The 19,952-nt window shown below is 39.9% G+C and overlaps 4 protein-coding genes across 5 annotated transcripts; 2 read left to right on the forward strand and 2 right to left on the reverse strand.

Annotated features, from left to right (window-relative positions):
• Positions 1–65: 65 nt before the first annotated feature.
• On the reverse strand, positions 66–3,334 carry LOC130743406 (uncharacterized). 2 transcript variants are annotated; one of them, XM_057595637.1, is made up of 2 exons: positions 2,717–3,334; positions 66–1,655 (listed from the first exon to the last, which is right to left on the reverse strand). In XM_057595637.1, the coding sequence occupies exons 1-2, from the start codon at positions 3,327–3,329 to the stop codon at positions 199–201; spliced, it is 2,070 nt and encodes a 689-aa protein (XP_057451620.1). In that variant the 5' UTR covers positions 3,330–3,334; the 3' UTR covers positions 66–198. The 2 variants fall into 2 exon arrangements, with proteins under 2 accessions (XP_057451620.1, XP_057451619.1); XM_057595636.1 differs by having other exon boundaries at positions 66–1,658.
• A 1,369-nt stretch (positions 3,335–4,703) lies between these two features.
• LOC130743407 (histone-lysine N-methyltransferase, H3 lysine-9 specific SUVH1-like) lies at positions 4,704–8,549 on the reverse strand. Its single transcript, XM_057595638.1, has 3 exons — positions 8,382–8,549; positions 5,932–8,153; positions 4,704–5,038 (listed from the first exon to the last, which is right to left on the reverse strand). Exon 2 carries the CDS (start codon positions 7,986–7,988, stop codon positions 5,964–5,966), a length of 2,025 nt encoding a protein of 674 aa, XP_057451621.1. The 5' UTR covers positions 7,989–8,153; positions 8,382–8,549; the 3' UTR covers positions 4,704–5,038; positions 5,932–5,963.
• A 936-nt stretch (positions 8,550–9,485) lies between these two features.
• Positions 9,486–10,028, forward strand: LOC130743623 (uncharacterized protein At4g04775-like). The gene is made up of 2 exons (XM_057595860.1): positions 9,486–9,653; positions 9,735–10,028. The coding sequence occupies exons 1-2, from the start codon at positions 9,486–9,488 to the stop codon at positions 10,026–10,028; spliced, it is 462 nt and encodes a 153-aa protein (XP_057451843.1).
• An 8,220-nt stretch (positions 10,029–18,248) lies between these two features.
• On the forward strand, positions 18,249–19,298 carry LOC130743287 (U11/U12 small nuclear ribonucleoprotein 31 kDa protein). Its single transcript, XM_057595466.1, has one exon. It carries the CDS (start codon positions 18,291–18,293, stop codon positions 19,098–19,100), a length of 810 nt encoding a protein of 269 aa, XP_057451449.1. The 5' UTR covers positions 18,249–18,290; the 3' UTR covers positions 19,101–19,298.
• The last annotated feature ends 654 nt before the right edge of the window (positions 19,299–19,952 follow it).

Raw genomic sequence — 19,952 nt, forward strand, 5'->3', positions numbered from 1 at the left:
ACAAGTTAGAGTTGCGTCAACCTACATAAGTAGCGGCACAATTTGGTACATTTTGGGACCTGTCATTCTAGTTTTTCAGTACTTGCATATTAGAAGAAGCTTCTAACTTTGGTTGTCCACGGCGATAAAATGGAACAAAGATAAGCACAAAACCCCTTCATAACTAGGGTACAACATCCTTCATACAGTAAATCTGTGTCAAGTTTCTATTGTAAATCTTACCCTTTGATTTTTCTTTTTGTTTTCCTGCCTCAAGGAATTAGATTTTTTCAGACATGATTTCAGTGGTGGTCCTGTTGGTTTGCTTGATGATGGGGGCATGAGAGAAAAACGCTCGAATCCTATTCTTTTGTGGTCAAAAGGATCAAGCCAAAACCGGACATTAGCATCACTAAACAAGACCTTCTTTTTGGCATATCGATATGCAGCAACTGCATCACCTTGCTGGAAAAAAGCAACCTGAGCTGAACCAGTGTAGTAAGAGACTCTGGTTTTTAAATAATCTACTGAGCCAAAAATACTAAACTTTCTTATCAGTAGTTCCTTCGTTGGTAGGTTGAAATTCTTGGGGAACTTCATGTGCAATGATGTAGAACAAAATGGGACATTGGTTTTTGATTGATGTCCAGCTTTCGAATTGAATACTGAACAAGGAGCGTAGTCTGGGTAGCTATCTTTTCTCTTCACCAGAAAATCCCCAGAAGTTAATTTTTCTCTTGCAGACAATTGGGACTTAAGAGGTGTGATATCACCAAAGCAACTTTTTTGCAGCCTCTTCCGGAAATCAGAAGAGTTAAATCCGAATATATACTTAACTTTTGCTGCACCAGGACCAACCTTACAGGTATGAGGGTGTAAGCCAAGCTGCAAGTTAGATGATGATTCACAAGTAAGAGACTGCTGTAAAGTCAAATTATGAACCTCATCAGTGATATTCATGTTAGTTTCACAAAAGCGTAAGCAAGCCTGAGTATCTTTCTGAATACTTTCTTCTGGTTCAAGCATCTTGATGTCAGAGATCCTAGGTTTGGTGTACTTTGAGTTATATGCATTTCCTTCACTTTCTTGAACCATGCCAATTTGATGAGGAAAAACATGGCATAAAGTAGGTTTATCCAGTCGCCTTCTTTTCCTGTTAAGGTACATAACGGTTTCTATATCAGAAAATCTGCAGCAAAGCCCAGGTGCATTGTCCTCTCTGTTACTAATGTAGTTGCTCAAATGAGTCATAAAATTGGAAGAAACAGAGAAGCGAATTTTACTCATCGGGGAACAGTTTCCAAAGCTGATATCAACGATTCCCTGGTCTGGTTTATTTTTAAATGTAAGAGGACTCTGTCTTGCAGATTTTAGGAATTCTCCCACCAGGTAGAATGGACCTAAAGAAGGAGAGTGCATAATGAGTTCAGCCTTCTCATTGATAGTTGGAGCCTCTGGAATAATCAGAAGTTTATTCTGAAACAAGTGTTCAGAATTTTCTTCCAAAACAGAAACTGTTGAGTTCAACCTTTTCATAGCACCAATGGCCATGTTTTTCTCCCCCTGTTTGGATATGATCTGACATTTTTCCTTGGGTTCCAAACTAACAGATTCTTGAGTAACTGAGCGCGTTTTCTCACCCAAGGATGAACATTGATGCTGCTTCATATTATCACCTGCTGATAAAATTTATGTAGTTCAGTACATTGGAATTTGTGTACTCAACAACAACTACAATAACAATAACAAGCCTTTTTTTCCACTAGAACAGCAACACTGGGACAGTTAACATAAGGATTTAAATAGAAGTTTGAAACTTCTAGATACTATTCACCTTCTGGGACTGATATCTTATTTATGTCAAGAAAATGGTAAACATTAACTTAACAAAGTCATATATTAGAATACTTTTCATTTCAACCTACAGATGATCATCACAATTCACAGCAACAATCAAAATAGCAAGAAAATTTTCATAACTCCCCATTTTACCTACTCCCCCATAGAATAACTGCTCTCAGACATTTTTTTCCTATTTTTCTCTCAAAACTTAAAATAGGAAAAATAAGCACACAAGGCTAGGTGACATTCTAAAAATATTTTCTAAAAGAGCAGCTTAAGTGATCATAGGATTCCTAGTTTTACAACCACAAACTGCATCTTTTTGCCTTTGGTCTGCAAATCAACATCTATATGAACAATTTGAAGCACACCATGTAAATGAATTCAGATTTTCTCCAAAATTTACAGATACAGAATTATGAAAACTGAAGAAAACCTTAGCAATCTTAAAATTCAATTTAGGGAGAAAAAAAAATCATTGCCCTTTTCAGCAACCTATCAAAATCACAATGCATACTGCCTAGTACTCCTCAAACACTCAAACTTTACTAACAATAGAGAATCATACTACTGTTAACAGCTTAATTAAGCGCTTATGATATAAGCTATTTTAAAAAATTTATAGAAGTAAATTGAAAATAAGCTATATATAAGCATAAGCTTTTTTTCATAAGCTATCCTGAGTAGCTTATGAAAATAAGCTCAAAACAGCATATGGTAGATCATAAGCTGTTTGCATAAGCTCTCCCAAACACATACACAAGCGCTTATGCTATCAGATAAGCTCAAATAAGTTCTTCCAAACGGGGCCAAACTCCAATATTCTATCAGATTATCACCCCCAATTCTCAAACCCTCAACTATCATGTTAAATAAAAATTGAATTTTTTTTTACCTAGTTTTCGTTTTTCTCTGCACACTCTCTTCTGCTGAATAGAAGAATAGCCACGAAAAGCATGAATCTGAGCAACAACCCTAACGGCATCAACGAGACGAGGGGATTCAACCCAAGGCGAAACAGCAGCGTCCAGAACAAACGCGAGCACCGCACTCGGGTCAAACTGATAACCCGACCCGGTTAGTTCCGAACCCGTTTGGCAACGACACTGTAAACCTGAAACGACGCTCAGGCCGAAAAACCTGAGCGCGGAGTGAAGTGAGGCGCGGAAGGTGTCGCGTCCGGCGGCGTGGTTTATGTGAGGGGAGACGAGAGAAGGGAAGGCGTGTTCGAAGGGGAGGAGTTCGGATTCGGTGAAATGCGTGCGGTGGGGGATGGTGGTGGTGGTGGTGAAGAAGGAGACGGTGACGGCGAGTTCGGAGGAGGAGAGGACGAGTGCGGGGAGCCAGGTGTGAGGGAAGTGGAGCATGGCCCATACTATGTCGCCTCTTTTGATTACGGTGGTGGTGGTGGTGGTGGTGGTGCCGCCATTCATGGTGGTCGTATCAATGTGTGCCATTGTTGTGTCCCTCCATGGCGGTATTTTCATTGTTTTTCCCTCTCTTTTCATTTGGATTGTATTTTTTAAGCGGGAAGTGGCACATAAATAAATGGCCAAATATTTTCATGGTTAAGTGCGACACTAATTATTCACCTACGGTCTAGCTAAATAGTAGGAGACTAACCAATGAGTTTTTTTTCATTCATAAAAATTGAGATTCATGAATTGGTACATTTCCGATGTATAAAACAAAGAATGAATAGGTGAATCACTATATAAATTCACTTTATTTTTAACTGTAATAGTAATAATAATTTCACTTAGAACATGTGTCACAAAATTATTTACTTTCGTGTTACTCGTATACCTTTATAAGAATTGAGGGTTTTGTACTTTTCAGATTTCAGTGTATTATTTAACAACCACCTGAAATACTTGAGGTACGGTTCATAATAGTTCAACTCAATATACAATGATTGATTTTGGGCAATTTAGGTAAATTGGGCTGGTTTTGACTCGCAGTGACTTGTATTTTATTCAAAATTGATTCGTGAACCACTGCGTAGTATAAACCACTCGCAACACCTATATTTGTGGTAGTTTTTCAAAACTTGCTTTATAGTTTTTTTTCAAGCTTTTCACTTTGTAACGGTTTAAAACCGTCTAATGTTAACGTTGAACTTATCTCTCATTTTCCCACAAATTGCTCCCAAGTCCCTGACGAACTCATCTTTGTGGATACAACCATGAATCTGTGCTTTCGACAGCCGAGGAGAGTGGGAGAAGGTAGGAGAACCCTCGGGTGTGCTTGAAGAGTGGCAAGGCAAACCCTTGGTGTGTTATTTTTTATCCAGTTTAGATCTTATTTGACTTCTAGATTGTAGTAGATCTTAGATCTCAAAACCACTTGTACATTGAGCCATCTTGTTTTGGGCCGTGATATATTGAAATTCACTTCTTTGACAAACAAAAAAAATGTGAACGTTGAACTTAGTTTTAGACACTTACCATCAGCTGAAGATTATGAGAAATCTATATCTGGATTTCTGTTACCTTCTCCATTGCTTGCCGACTCAAAATGAAGAATTACATGTTCAAGTGCTAAAAACGTGAAAATTTGGTTCAATTGCATTATCTTACACACGGTTTGACAAACACTAATGACATGTTTGTTTAGGCGAGACATCCCAGAATTGCATATAAAATGAAAATCTAAAAGCCAATCAGAGTAGCTTGTCTAATGGAGATCCTAAATCCCTTCAGCTGCTAATCACTGCAACTAGTAAGTACTAACTAACAAACAAATGGGACCGAGTTCACTCAAAGAACTCGAGTCACGACGGCTGCAGCAGAAGCCAAAGGACCCAAGAAAAGGATCCCATGACAATGTCATGTTAAAATGCAATAAGCATAGAATGTAATCCATAGGTTTCACCAATTGGCTTCTACAATCCCAATTCTGAGCCTTTTTTGAAACATCAAATACAGCGAGTCCATGTCAAAAGGAAAAGTGGATCCATATAAGTAGCAAAATGAGTGTACCATGGCCATTACCATCACAAATTTCACACATATTATACAACATCAGTGGTAGTTTATGATAAAGTTGGAGCAAGAAAAAAGGTCAGGTCCAGAGAGAGACAGATGATTTATTTATAGTCAAACACACCAACCCTTGACAAGGTTATTTGGTAGCGCTTACAATTACATCCACAAAAAACTTCTGAGATTGGATCTGACCCTACATATGGAACGCCATCATCATTCACCTCATCTAGCTGTTAAATCAAAACAAGATAGATGGAAATGACTATTAGCTTCATTGGAAATGACTATGAAAGCATCCACTTCTGAGATTGGAAATGACTATGAAAGCATTATCATTTTGCCAACAAATATGCAAGTTCTAAGATAACAATCAGAATCATGGTTTTAAATCAGGGTCCACATCGGCCGCGACAAAGGTTTTGGAGGTTTTCAAAACTACAGCGTGGCCCTGATTTCGGCAGCAACAGCCACGTTTAGTCACAATCTTCCGCAATATGAAGGATCGCAACACAACCGTGACTCGACCAGGACCGTTACCATAATTTATAACCTTGATCAGAATTGTTAAATTTTCCCCCATGCTTATGAGTCATGCAAGTCCAAGACTTTTCATAAGTTCTTAAACCAAAATTAACTTTTATAGATAAAGACAAATAAGAAACTTCGTTAAACACATAAACACACATGCACATGTGAACAAAGTAAAATGCAATGAATTGGTAATACTATTAACCAACATTTATTGTGTATAAATACCATCATAATGAACCCAATGGCATGTGAAGTGGAATCAGGGCAATACAAAATTTAGATGCCTAGTTGATTTGAAGTTGATCAACAAAGGCTAACATGCCAACATCCAAAGAGCAGTGTTATAAAAGTTGAATTGAAAATAGTGTGAAAGGGAACAGTAGCATTTTTTTTTTGTTTTGCTTCTCATGAGTTTGATGAGCTGTTGAAATGAGAATTTATGCAATCCTTCCACAAAATGGGAGGAATAAAGATTGACAATAAAACATGATCCATGAATTCATACATTACTAAATTTCATTCCTCTAAATAGCAGAGTTTTGAAACATGAACAAGAACTTGAAACCTTATTAGCCATGAATGCATTTGTTACCTTGACGGCCTGTGAGAAACTGGAACAAAATGTTAACCAAAAGAACCGCGGCAGTTCGATGATCCACATAAGCACTTCTTTCTCCCCTTGTGTGCATTGCTACCCTCAGCATGATCAGACCGGGCAGATCCATAATCATATGTTAACTCCATCATTGGGGGGATGTGTCTGCGTGCAAAAAAGGCAATATGGAGGAAGGATTGGTTATTTTCTTCATACATGACAGGCTGCCAGAACACATTTGGAGAGCAACTATGATTCATGAATCGAGCTACGTTCCCGACATTCTTGGCACTTATAATTAGAGGATATGGTATAGCATAATCTTCGTTAGAGTCATTTGTGCTCACTTCGTCCAGTAACCTCGGTTCATAATTCCACTTGAATGAATCATAAACACGGGTCGTATCAAAAACATACTCATCACTATCTCCTTCCTTCATAAGCTGACTTATCCTGGTTCTATCCAAGACTTCTCCTGCGTACTCGCAAATAAAACTACCAGCGCGAATAGGATCCAGTGACCGAAGACCCCACCCACTATCCTTTGTTTTGAACACTTCCATGTGGTGCTTTAATCCAGTTTGAGATACTCGATTTTTGCAGTTAGGAAAACACTGACATGTCGGGCCACATTCATGAACTAATGGTTTCCGACTCACCAGAACGCTGTTGCTGGTATATGGAAAATCCCCTTCATTTCTCCTAATACAAGAGCAGTTCAAATCACCAGGGACACATTTAGTACAGTTGCACCCATGTGAAGGCTGCATCAAGGTGAACGATTTTGGATGCCTAAGAGAATGGAAATAAGTGAAATAGCCAGGCGCCTTCGTGCTATCAACATCATTGACAAGTGATACAGGAATTTTCTCAGCTCCTGAGGAGAGATCGGCAAGAATAAGTCCGTTCCTCGAAGGGGCTCCGGACTTCCACTTCTGAACCGATTTCCAAACAGCAAACGCACTAGCTTGTCCAGGCACTCTTACCAACTTATACTTAAATACACCGCCACCGCTTTTCGCCCTTTCTACCCATGAATCTTGGATTTTATACAGGCCATCATAAATGTAGATTTTCGCATTTGGATTCACACCATCTCTCATGCCCCGGATGACTCTCACTTCATTTAGTTGTCGTGAACTTCTTTCCAAAGCAAGATTACCCCTTTGAAGTTTCTGATCTGTCACTTCCTTATCTTTACTGTTGAAGTTCCCACCCTGACCAGTAAAAATTATAACATCACTGTCCTCTGCCTCATCGTCGTATTCTCCTGACGAAACAATACTTGTAGCCACAGTTTCTTCCTCAAACTCCCCGCCCAAATTCAAGGCATCAATTCCACCCATGGAGGGAGCATGCAAACCCACAAGACATAATTCCATTCGGAAAAAGAAAATATCCCCAATCTCAACCCCAGGAGCTGTTCCGATTCTCTTCCTCATGTTAGTTCGGATTCCTCTGGTCATCAAAATCTTGCAAGCTTTCAAATCTGGGCGCTTGATTGAACCAGTGCTCAACTCCTTGGCATCTTCAAGCTGGGAGAGCCGTCTTCGAAGCGCATCAAATGTCGTGAGTACAAGATTAACCACTTCAGGGCTACCATCTCCCCTTTGCTCGGAGGTTATACCAACTAGATCACTTGAAGAATAAACATCTGGCCCTTCTTTAACTTTCTTATTCTGTTTCTCAGATGATCTGGGGCGACCCCGGCGTCCTACTGCTTTTTTTTTCTTACCAGAAGTGTCAAGATCATTCAACCCCTCCATTGTTGGAGGAATGTCTTCTGCTCCTATTGGCCTCCTAAATGCTCGAATTGGAGCTGGCATGGCACCACCCGGCGTCGTTGCGAACCCAGAGGGTGTAGTTGGATGAGCAGTAGGACCAAAAGGGAAAAATGAAGAAAACCCAGGAGGATACTGGCCTGACTGTGAAGCTTGAGGAGACATTGGATAAACAGGTATCAAGCTCCTCAGAGGCTTAATATCCAGAATCTTGGACTTATCAATGGGGCCTGAAGGAGGAACTGAATTGTTTTGACCTAGTTCTTCTTCCATTACAAAACCCTTTCAATCAAATCTCACAGAAAATCAACCTTCACTAGCTCAAAATTTCCTCTTTCTCTTCTCTTTGTTACAAATTCTTCCACTCTTTTCCCACTCAAACATAACCCACCCTCAAGTCAAATTCAGACAACCCAAATTGCAAAGTTTGGTCATTTTCTGCATAAGAGGACAAAAGGGTCATGCAAACTTGAACATGAAGAACGGTTTTCAGAAGAAACCCATTACAAAAAATGAGATCAAGCATGAATTTTCACTAAAAATAATAGATGGACCCTATAATTTGCTAAGTTCTAAATAAGCTTGAAAGATCATTCATTACAAGTACATGAAACTTAAAACAACATTAAAATAAACAAAAGAGAGAGAGAGATTTGTTGGTGTTACCTTCAGTTACTGTAGGTGCTTGGTAGCTGAAGATTGGAACAAAAGAGGAAAGGTTTGAATGAATGAAGTTGAAACTTGAAAGTGAAAGAGAAGGAAGATTGGTGTGTGTTTTTGGGCTACACCAAGTACCAAGCACTGTGTTTGTTTTGAGCCGTGTGCTAGCTGAGTGGACTGTGAGGTGCTTAATTATTATGTTATGCTCCGTTGTCGTGCTGCAGGAACACGTGCTGCTGTAATAAAGATTCACTGTGCTTATGTCCTGTGAAACAGTGTACAGAAAGAAAATCTTAACAAAATTTTAACAGCAGTCATACACAAACACTGAAATAGTACAAGCCACTATTAGATATTCTATTTTTGTGATGGTTTTTAACCGTTTGTACATTTTATGCCGGTTTAAAAAAAAATTGATTATGGTTTGTACTGTTTAGGTATACACCAATTTTTTTAAAAATTTAATATAGTGTTAGTCAAGGGACTCAGAACGGGCCTTGTAGTAGTATGCGATATATTAAATGAAGGTTAATATTAAAGTATTTAGAAGAGATATGGTTGTATAAACATACATATTCACATATTTCATTTAGGGTTAAAAACTATAACCGTCCCTGAACTTTGGGCGAGATTTGAAAACCGTCCCTCGCCGGAAAATTATCTGAAAACCGTCCTCAGACTATTGAAAACTAAATTGACCCGTCCCTCCGGCCACCATCCCTCCGGCGAGCACCTTATGTGGCACGCCACGTCATTTAATGAGATGACGTGTAATATTTTTTTTTTAAAATAATAACAATTAACCCTAAATCCCAAATTAACACAATTAACCCTAAATCCCAAATTAACCCTAAAGTCCCAATTAACCCTAAATCAACCATTTATCTAACACTAATTTTACCTAAATCCCAAATCTATCTACACATAAAACCCCCAAATCTGAGTTAGGGTTCATCATGTTCCTCTTCTGCTCTCCCTTCGTGTTCCCCTTCTTCCTCTTCTGCTCTCCCTTCGTGTTCCCCTTCTTCTCCCATCGTGTTCACCTTCTTCTCCCATCGTGTTCTCCGTTTTCTACTTCTGCTTCTCCCATCGAGCAACATGAGCAACACGATGAGAAGACCAACAACTTCTTCTACTTCTGCCACTGGTTCTCGTGCTTCTTCTCTGAACGCATTGCCTCCTGGAGGAACTTGCGAGTGTGGAGAATTGATTTTGCACCTGACCTCACACACTCCTAAGAACCCAGGTCGGAGGTTCTGGAGATGCAGGAATTTCGAGGTAAATCATACTCCTCTACCCCTTCATGGTTCTGTTTTACCTCGAATTCAATGGTGTGATGATTTTCTTTTTGATTTGCAGACATCTAAAGATTGTGGGTTTTTCTTGTGGGATGATTTTGTCCAAGGGCAAGGTGCTGAAAGACAACCAGACCTTGAATTACTGAAAATAATGCATGAATTGGAGGATTTGAAGAGGAAACATGATGAATTGAGCAGAAAATTGGAAGAAAGCAAGAAGAAGAACAACAAACTGCAAAGGAAGCTTGACTGTGAAACCATGAAGAATAATGTGGCCTTTTTTAGTGTTGGCTTTGCTGTGCTGTTGTGGGTTGTAGGATTAGGGTTGTTCTTCACTTCTGGAAAATTCAAGTAGGTAGAATTGTGACTAGTTAGGTTGATGCATCTTTGTTGGTTGTGGTTGCAATAGCACTATGTAAGCTTGACAAAATTTCAACTATAACAGCTTTGGTATTGAAAAGTAATGACAAAAGTATGGTTGTTGTTGTCTTTAAAAAGTTGTTGTATTCCCTTGTCCCTTTATTGTTTCTGATTTCTTTACTGGCCTAGAAAGCACAAATAACTTAAATAAAGCATATTATAACCTTTAATCAATGCTAACAGCAATTAGAGAAGAGAATCTCATTGACTAAATTGATCCCAATAGGAAAAAGTGGTCCATCCCACTTGCAATAAAAAACATAACATCACAACTTGTGGTCCACATTGAATGTCATCTACATCAGAAAAACCCACCCATATGGTGTCCAAAGTATATCAAAATGAGCACACATGTGCTATGCAAAGTACATCAAAAAGAGCACCCATGTGCTACCAAAACAAAACAGAGAGTAATTAGCCCTAATTACATCAATCATTCCTCCTCATACAGCTTGAGATGCAGATGCAGCTGCCAGATCTTCCCCACCATGAACCTGAGATGCAGCTCCAGATCCTGGCAGATTCGCCACACCTTCGACCTGAGTTCTTGCTCCATCTTCAACCTGAGATTGCACAGCTTGGGAGGCTCCATCCTGCAATTTCATGAATTGTTTTAGAATAATGATTTGTTGTATATGACCTTAGATCTGTCAAGTATACAATAAACTTACATGAACAGCTTGAGAAGTAGCAGTTTGAGTTATGACAGGAAGACTGCATCTCCTTGAATTGTGTCCAACTTGCTTACATCTGCTGCGCCTACGAACTTGAGGTGGTCTAGCAACCTGAGATGGCCCAGGCTGAGAAGGCCCAGCTTGAGAGGTTCCTCCATCCTGCAATTTCAGTTCATATGCATATACAATTTTCAGTTAATATGCAATTTTCAATTTTCAGTTCATATGTCAATTATAATTGAATTATACTTACTGTGGGAACTTGATTTTGTGCTTGGGTTTCAGTTTGTGTTTGAGTTTCATTAATGACCTGACTTTCATTTTGTGCTTGAGAATTTTCTCCTTCTTCATTTACAGGTGGGGGAAGTGTGCATCTCCTTGTATTATGTCCATGCTGCCCACATCTACTGCACCTGTGCCTTGCAACTCCTCTGTGTAGATGTGTCTGCTCTGTATCTTCATAAGGGTCCCTTCTTCTCAGTTTCTTAGGTCTTCCAGGCCTCCTTTTAAACAGTGGTGGTAGTATGTCAGGGTCATTGGTAGGTTCCCACATTGTCTGGCCATTAATAGGACTGATCTCATGACCATAGGTTGCTTCATAAGCCGCTCTTTTGTAGTAATCATGCACAAAGGACTGTGGGTTTAGACCATTGTATGATATGCATGCAACAACATGCCTGCATGGAATTCCTACCAACTCCCACAGATTACAAGTGCAAGACTGTGCCCTCAAGTCTACAATGAAGCTATCACCATTAGTACCCATGAACTTAACCTCAAACTTATCCTCTGAACTGCATGTAGGAAACCAGTATGCACTTTTCTCTATCTCCACTGATAACCTCTTCATGGGTTTGGGCATCACCTCTCCTCTATATTTCTGAAACTTTTCCCTCAGAGTTGCAAATCTACCCATTAGGTAAGTTCGAATCCAATCCATCATAGTCAAGATTGGCTTGTCCCTTGCCAGAAGGATGGTTGCATTGAAGGACTCACTCAGATTGTTTAGGAGCACATCACACTTAGGGTAGAAGCTAAAGTCATGCTTACACCAGGACCTTGTAGGTATGGCAATAAGGTACTCCCATGCTGCTTGATTTTGTGCCCTCAGCTCATTCATCTTCTTTTCCCATAATTGTCTATATGTTGCCTTGGCTGCTCCCATCATGAGATCTCTAATCACAACCCCACCTCCAAACTTCTTCTTGAAGTTGGCATAAAGGTGCCTCAAGCAGAATCTGTGCTCATATCCTTCCAAACATGACATGAGGCCCTGCAAACATAGAGATGCTAAGTATTCATTGACAATTATTGTATTTATGCAAATAAAGGGTCAGTTTATTGACTTACCTTCTGCTGATCAGATATGAAGATCCACCTTCTATCAGGACCAATGTCATGCAAAAGTAAATCAAGGAACCACTCCCAGCTGTCCTTGCATTCAGACTCAACAACAGCAAATGCCAATGGAAAATATTGGTCATTTGGGTCTCTTGCAACAGCACATAACAGAATCCCACCAAATTGTGTCTTCAAATGACACCCATCTAAGCCAATGAAAGGCCTGCACCCCTGTAAAAATCCTCTTTTGCAGCCTTCTAGACACATATAGAATCTCCCAAATCTTGGTTGAATAGCCCCAGTAGGGTGTTCTAGTTGCATCTTACATGTGTTACCTGGGGATACCCTCCTCAGCTCTGCACTGAATCTGTAAAGCAAGGAGTATTGCCTGCTAGCATCTCCCTCAACCATCTCCAAGGCCATTTTCCTTGCTTTCCATGCTTTGTACCTTGTTATTCCAGTTGAGAAACCTATCCTGATCTCCTCAACCACATCATTGATCTTCATCTTCCTTGAACCCCTTATCTTATCAACCACCTTCTTTGCAACCCAGCTGGATGTTGCACTTTTGTTGTTAAAAACTCTGCCACATGTATGAGGAGCAATCAGAGTCTTGATTGCAAATGTCTGCTTTCCACCAACCTTGCTACACAACATCACAAAAGGACATTGATCTTTCTTCTTACACACTGCCCTAACTCTGTCAAAATCATTCTTTGGGAAAGTGATTCCCCTACCAGTAAGTGTAGCATGGTCTTTAGCTGCCTCTTTAAACTGCTGCAGTGAAGTGAATTCCATTCCCACCCTGAATTTGAACTCTGGCCTCATATCTTCAGGTCTGAACTGCAGATGTCTCCTATCAGGTTCATTAGAATCATCACTGTCACCTTCTGACATGCTATTTAAGTCCTCACTCTCCCAACCAGCTTCCATGTCATGATCACCATGAAATCCACCAATTTCCTCATCCACATTCTGTACAACATGCACATTAGAATCCTCATCAGTCATTTTCCTCAACTGCTCATTCAAAAGTGCTTCAGCCACACCAACAGTGTTTGATTGAAATCCATCATCAATACCTTGTGTCCTCTCCTCTTCACTGTCACTGAAGTGCACATCAAGTTCAGAATCATCACTACCTGAAGTAGGATCTCCATCAAGTGTATTTTCATTATTCTCCTCATTCATCACTTCTTCTTGCACATCATTATGCCCTTCATTCATCACCTCTTCTTGAACATCATTATTCCCCTCATTCATCACCTCTTCTTGCACATCATTAACTGGAACCTCAACTTCAGGGCCTTCAAACATAAAGACATTGTAAGTCTTCTACACAACTATTGTATGTATTAATGAAAATAAAGGGTGACTTTATTGGACCTACCTTCAACCTCCACATTTGCCTGAACTTGAGGTTGTAATTTTGGTTCAAGTACAGGTACAACTTCTGGATCATGAACAATATCATTAATTGGAAACAACTATTGTATGTATTAATGCACATAAAGGGTGAGTTTTATGGACTTACCTTCAACCTCCACATCTGCATCAATTTCATCCTGGTTCTCTGCCTCACCCTCTCCATCATAAGCAATATCATTATCCAGTTGTGTTAGCACCTCTTCTTGTACTTCTGGTTGATCCTCTTCATCACTAGACAATTCCAATAAAACAGGAAGCCTCTTCTGCTTTGTCTTTGGAACAGTGCACATAATCCTATATGACCTTCTGGTAGGCTTGGGTGGAGCAGGTTTCTTTGCATGTGAAACATCCTTTGAAGGAGCAGGCATTTTTCCAGATGAAGCCATGAATGAAAGAGTAGCCTTAGCCTTTGATGGAGCCATGAATAAAGGAGTAGCCTTGGAAGTAGCAGGTTTCTTTGCAGATGAAGCAACCTTTGAAGGAGCAGGCCTCTTTCCAGTTGAACTCATTGAAAGAGTAGCCTTGGATGGAGGCCTGCTAGAAGGAGTAAGCTTGGATGGAGCCCATAATGAAGGACTAGGCTTGGATGGAGCCTTAGAAGGAAGCTTAAAAGGCTTATTTGATGTTGTAGCCTTAGCTGCTGCTGCAGCACACTTAGAAGGAGGCTTCAAAGGCATACTTGTAGACTTAGTTGATGTTGGTGCATAGGCAAGATGAGGAGTTCTACCATCAAGGAACCTCAGCAATTCCATTGGACTAGAGGGCAGTTCATCAGCAGTATGCTCCACAAACAAATGCACAGAACCACCCATGTTTTTGATAGCAAATGTTGCAAGGTCCATGGCATCTTTGTCAGTCAATACAGGCCTGAAGTTGTGAGCAATAATATCATCGCGTGTCCTCCACCAAATTTTGAACTTCCCTCTTGTGTACCCCAAGTCCTTCACGGTATCAAGGCACTCGAAATAACCCCACCTATCCTTATCAACACCAACCTTAGTGATTTTGACATCTTTGTAATGCCAGTGTGGCTCCCTGGCGAAAACCCCATGGTGATGAACAAGCACACTGAAACTCATCCTACAAAATGCATAACAACACATGTCAAGAACAAGCAATGGTGATGAACAAACATGCATAGTTTCAAGCATCACTAAACCCAAATCGCACACAAATACCCTAAAATAGCAACAATCCGATTCAACTCCAAAATAGAAACCAAGTAAAAACAGCACACAACTAGCAATGAAAGGCACAAAAACACATTACGGACTCACAAATCGTATTCGAAACCCTAAAATGTTAAGCGATACGAGTAGACTACAAACCTGGAAATCTTCTTTCGATGTTCGTGCTCTTTGTCGCCTACTTCGTCCTCAGATCATCGAATCACCTTACCCAGATCGCAGCCTTGTCTCCTTGTTCTTCGTGTTCGTCAAGGATGAAAAACTGCAAGGGAGAGGGATGGGATTCAGACGAAAGCTATAACAGAAAGGATAGATGTTGATTTTGTTGTTTACAGTTAATTTGGGAATTTAGGGTTAATTTGGGATTTAGGGTTAATTGTGTTAATTTGGGATTTAGGGTTAATTGTTATTATTTAAAAAAAAATATTACACGTCATCTCATTAAATGACGTGGCGTGCCACATAAGGTGCTCGCCGGAGGGATGGTGGCCGGAGGGACGGGTCAGTTTAGTTTTCAATAGTCTGAGGACGGTTTTCAGATAATTTTCCGACGAGGGACGGTTTTCAAATCTCGCCCAAAGTTCAGGGACGGTTATAGTTTTTAACCCTTTCATTTATATATACATATAATGTAAAGTGTTTTACACATACATTCATTACATCTTTCACATTTGAGTATTTTCGAAAAATAATCACTTCGATAAAATACTATGAAAATTCTTATGTTAATTTATAAACATGTTATAATCAATACATTTGAGTTTATTATGAATCTGAAAATTTTAAAATAAAATACTCCTTAGTAAATTTTGATTCATAATTACTAATAAAAATTATGATTCACAATCTGGATATTAAATGGAAGTATTTATAAAAAATAATTAGGATATTAAAATGAGTCGTGTCTGAGTAATTGATCATAGTAACATGACAAAGGGTTTTCCTTTAACAAAAGTGTGGACTAAGCCTTTGGATCATTTGGATTATGTTAGGAGGGGGAAAGGTTCCAATTATGTTCTTTATTCAAATGAGGAGGGGTAGGAGAACTATTGAAAAGGTTCCAATTATGTTCTTTGTGTAAGTGTTATAGATGCTTTGATAAGGTCCAATATCATGTACATATTGAGATCGAACAACATACTATTTTCTGATATTCAAATTTGAGCAAAGTATTATGAGTCTAAGTGTGTTTTTGATCTTTAGGTTTTCTTTTCCTTGGGATTTAGGAAATTAGATCACCTTTGCTGAAAAAATTCTTCTTCATCGTGTTCAACTCTTGGAATTGAATTCACCATAGGGTTTGGTGAGAACCCACTAGAAAAAGTATGGTTCTTTCGTCAGGGATTTGAATTTTTGGGTTTCTCGAATTCATATGAGTGACTTGGTGTGAGTCTTAAATTGAATTCTTACTCAAATAGTGGCCAACAAATCTATTGCACGTTGGCATCTAGATGTAACTCAGTTGGAGAGTGAACATGGATAGATCTTTGGTGTGATCTTCCTCAACCTTATCTTTTATGTGTTCTTTGAATGTTAGTGTAGAGTTTGTCGAATTTGGGGCTTTCATTGCTTCTTGGAAAATTGATACATAATACTTGTTCTATTAATTTGTATCATATTGTGCATTATGTACATGGCTGCAATTTTGTTTCTGTTAAATGATTTCCGAGTTTTCTTGAAGATTTTCTCTTTTGATAATAGATTAACTTGAACAATATCGTGAAAAAATCATGTTCTCCTTCATTTGGTAGAAAGGTAAGAGATCTAATGGCAAAAAAAAAAAGGTGTATAGGGAAAGGATGAGCACACGACGAAAACAACAAAATAACCGATGAGAAAATGTGAGAGCGCAAAATACACGATGATTACCAAAAACAACTAACATTAGATAAAATAGTTAAAAAGATGACAACATTTTTTAACGTGGAAATACCTCTCAATACTATAGGTAAAAACAATGTGATAAAGCCAGAAAAATATCCTTAACATGAATACATGAAAAACGTTCTCCAAAAGAAAACGATTCCACAATCGGTTCCTACTCATTACTAGAAAAAAAAATGAAAATCCAATAAAGCAATGAGCACCAATAAAATTCACACGAGGTAAAACACAGCAGTCCACAGAAAGTATGTAGAGATAAAATTCTGACCTTTCAGATGAAAATCTCACCGCCAGAAGAGTCAGATCAAGGAATTTCACCGAAAAACGTGATACTCGCGCCGACACTCCAAAAGTTGCTGCATAATATAATATGCTTGTTTGCTTCAGGGTAAGAAAACTATTTATATATACTTTATTTGATTATCAGTAAGAGTTGGGCCACCACTCAGGGAGGAAAAAGCCCAAGTCTTGCACTTTTTACTTTCTACTCTCTCTAGCCTTAAAATTTGATATATCACATTTCATATATTTAAAAAGTCAATTTCGCACTTTGATTTAATTGATAAAACACATATAATAAGTTTGTCCAAATGAACAATTGTGGCGGTTAGGAAAGAGAAAGAGAAGAAAAAGTAACTGCATGGGGATAAGATGTCAATTACAACTAATGATTAAGAGCATACCTTTCCATTAATTGCATTGTTTCACTTGCGAAAATTGCATAGTGGAATAGATAACTAAAGCAAGATGAGCCGGAAAAAGGTTTCCCAATAAAAATAAATAAATTCTGACAGCACCACAAGGGCGATCGAAAATGATGTCTGCGAAACAAATGAAACATAACCATATATGCAAAGATTAACTACTACACAAAAGAAAACATGTACACGGCTAATCAAAGTACGAACTTTGAGCGGACAATGACAACATACTGCGACAAATCTTGACGTGCCAAAGTTGACACGCCAGACTGGGCGGCTCCTGTTCCAACCGAGTTCTTAGCCTAAAGGCTCGATAGCATCACAACCGACCCAAATGACTTGTATTTAAGAAAATGCCGCAAGAGCATACTAAATGACTTATTAAAGGAACATCTCATCCCAACCAATGTCCGAGCGGCCATGTGAAGGCTGAGAAGCGACAAGCAAAATGAGGCAGCCCAAAGCTAACCATACGCTCGAAAGCTCCACATAAGGACTTCCCTTACATTTGTGGAAGCAATCACCATTAGGACTGTTCATGGTTCGGTTCTTTGCTTGAACCGAATCGAACCTGAACCAAAATTTTGGTTTGAGAGAACCGAACCGAACCGATATAGTATGGTTCGAACCGAACCGAACCGGTTTCAAATTTTGGTTAACCAGTTCGGTAAAATATGTATATTTATAGATGGTTCGAACCGAACCGAACTGATATACTATGGTTCGAACCGAACCGAACCTGAATTGGTAGTTGATATTTTGGTTCGGTTACCGAACCGGTTTTTCAATTTAGGTTCGAGTTCGGTTCGGTTCTTAAAGGTTCGGTTCTTGAACGGTTCGATTTTCGGTTCGGTTCTTGGTTAGCTTCGGTTCTCAGAGAACCATGAACCGTCCTAATCACCATCTATAGAACTCTCAAGCCTATAAATACAAGTATGGTCGTTCACTTACATAACCCGCTATTCACTCTGAAACTAGAAGAATGTCAGGGAAGAAGAAGAAAGTGAAACAGAGCGACAGTGATGAAGAAGACGACGTTTTCTACCACCGCTACTCTTCAACTTCATCCACCACCACCTCAAACCCTAACCCTAATCCAACCCAATCCCAATCCAAATCCAAAAAGGGTTCAGGATCCTCCTCGCTAGCACCATCGAAATCCACCATCTACGTTTCCAACATCGACTTCTCCCTCACAAACTCCGACCTCCACACCCTCTTCTCCACCTTCGGCAAAATCGCCCGCGTCACCGTCCTCAAAGACCGCGTCACGCGTCTCAGCCGCGGCGTCGCCTTCATCCAATTCGTCTCCGTCGCCGACGCCCGCCGCGCCGCCGAGCAAATGCACCGCAAGGTCCTCAACGGCCGCACACTCACCGCCTCTATTGCGGCCGACAACGGCCGCGCCCCTGAGTTCATCCGGAAGCGGCTTTACAACGACGAGTCCCGCTGCTTCGAGTGTGGCGTTTCTGGTCACCTGTCGTATGATTGCCCCCGGAATCAGCTTGGCCCGAGGCCGCGACCCGAGCCGAAGAAGCCCCGCCGAGGACCGCCCAGGGGCGGTGGCGGAGGGGAATACGCAGAGGATGATGATGATGAGGAGGAGGAGGATGGGGGACGCGGCGGTGCGGAGAGATTTGAGGATGATAACTGGGCTTCTGTGGTGGATGATGGAGCGGATGAGAGGCTGTTGGGGAGGAATGGAGATGATGAAGCTGTGGCGGCGAAGAAGAAGAAGGCTAAGAAAGCTGGGTATTTCAGTGATGAGAGTGATCATGATGATGATGATTGATGATTGATGATTGATCATGGATGATGAACTGGTATGGTGTAATGTAATTGATGAAATTTATCTCTTGTTGTTTATGGTTTGAGCATAAACACATCATGTGAATGTTGTGGTTGTAGACTTGTAGTGATAGTGGTATTGTTAACTAGTGACTGTATTTTGATTGTTGATGAATGATGAGTCTCTTATTTATCAGCTTCAGTTAGCTTTTGGTTTTGCTATTAGAATAGAACATTATAGGTTTCAGCTACTTTGCACTTTTCCATTGAGAGTGTTTGTTATTCATCATAGAAGAGCATACATAACACAATGAAGCGAGGATTTGATATAAAATGAAGTTTGTACTGTTGAAGGCTCTTGTTGATTGATAACCCTCTCTGTTTTATAGCTTATAACTTATTAGGATTGGATGAGTTTCCAGTTAAGATTGCCTCTCCTTATGAAATTTGTATTTCCAGTTAAGAATGCGTCTCCTTACGAAATTTGATTACCACTGTTCAAACAGCCACCGCTGTCCAAAAATACCCAAACCAGGTGGTTTTGTTGGAGGGGGAGTAAGGGTGGGGGGAGCGGATCAAGACAAGGCCTGTTGCAAGGTCGCGAGGACGAAACTGAAGTTGTTGGAGGTGCGGCTGATGGTCTGGAAGAGGATGGTGGTGAGCTCAGGCCGGTAAAAGGGCTGGCTATAGTGCTATACTAGGTAAAAGGAAGAGGTTCAAAATTCGACTTTTTTAGGGACCATATTAGGCGGTCCCCCAAAACATATTCGACTTTTACTCTTGCATTTTTCAACAAATAATCAAAGGAAGTTGGGTACAACGAGGAGGGAGATGGAGGTATCCGGTAAAAGGGTTG

This window comes from Lotus japonicus, chromosome 3, assembly GCF_012489685.1.
Source record: "Lotus japonicus ecotype B-129 chromosome 3, LjGifu_v1.2".
NCBI lineage: Eukaryota > Viridiplantae > Streptophyta > Magnoliopsida > Fabales > Fabaceae > Lotus > Lotus japonicus.

Coding starts and splice junctions, on each gene's coding strand:
- LOC130743623 (XM_057595860.1), top strand. CDS start 9,486: ATGAGAAGACCAACAACTTCTTCTACTTCTGCCACTGGTTCTCGTGCT. Junction 9,654..9,734: donor GGAGATGCAGGAATTTCGAG/GTAAATCATACT, acceptor TTTGATTTGCAG/ACATCTAAAGATTGTGGGTT.
- LOC130743406 (XM_057595636.1), bottom strand. CDS start 3,329: ATGAAAAGAGAGGGAAAAACAATGAAAATACCGCCATGGAGGGACACA. Junction 1,659..2,716: donor CAGAGAAAAACGAAAACTAG/GTAAAAAAAAAT, acceptor AAATTTTATCAG/CAGGTGATAATATGAAGCAG.
- LOC130743407 (XM_057595638.1), bottom strand. CDS start 7,988: ATGGAAGAAGAACTAGGTCAAAACAATTCAGTTCCTCCTTCAGGCCCC.
- LOC130743287 (XM_057595466.1), top strand. CDS start 18,291: ATGTCAGGGAAGAAGAAGAAAGTGAAACAGAGCGACAGTGATGAAGAA.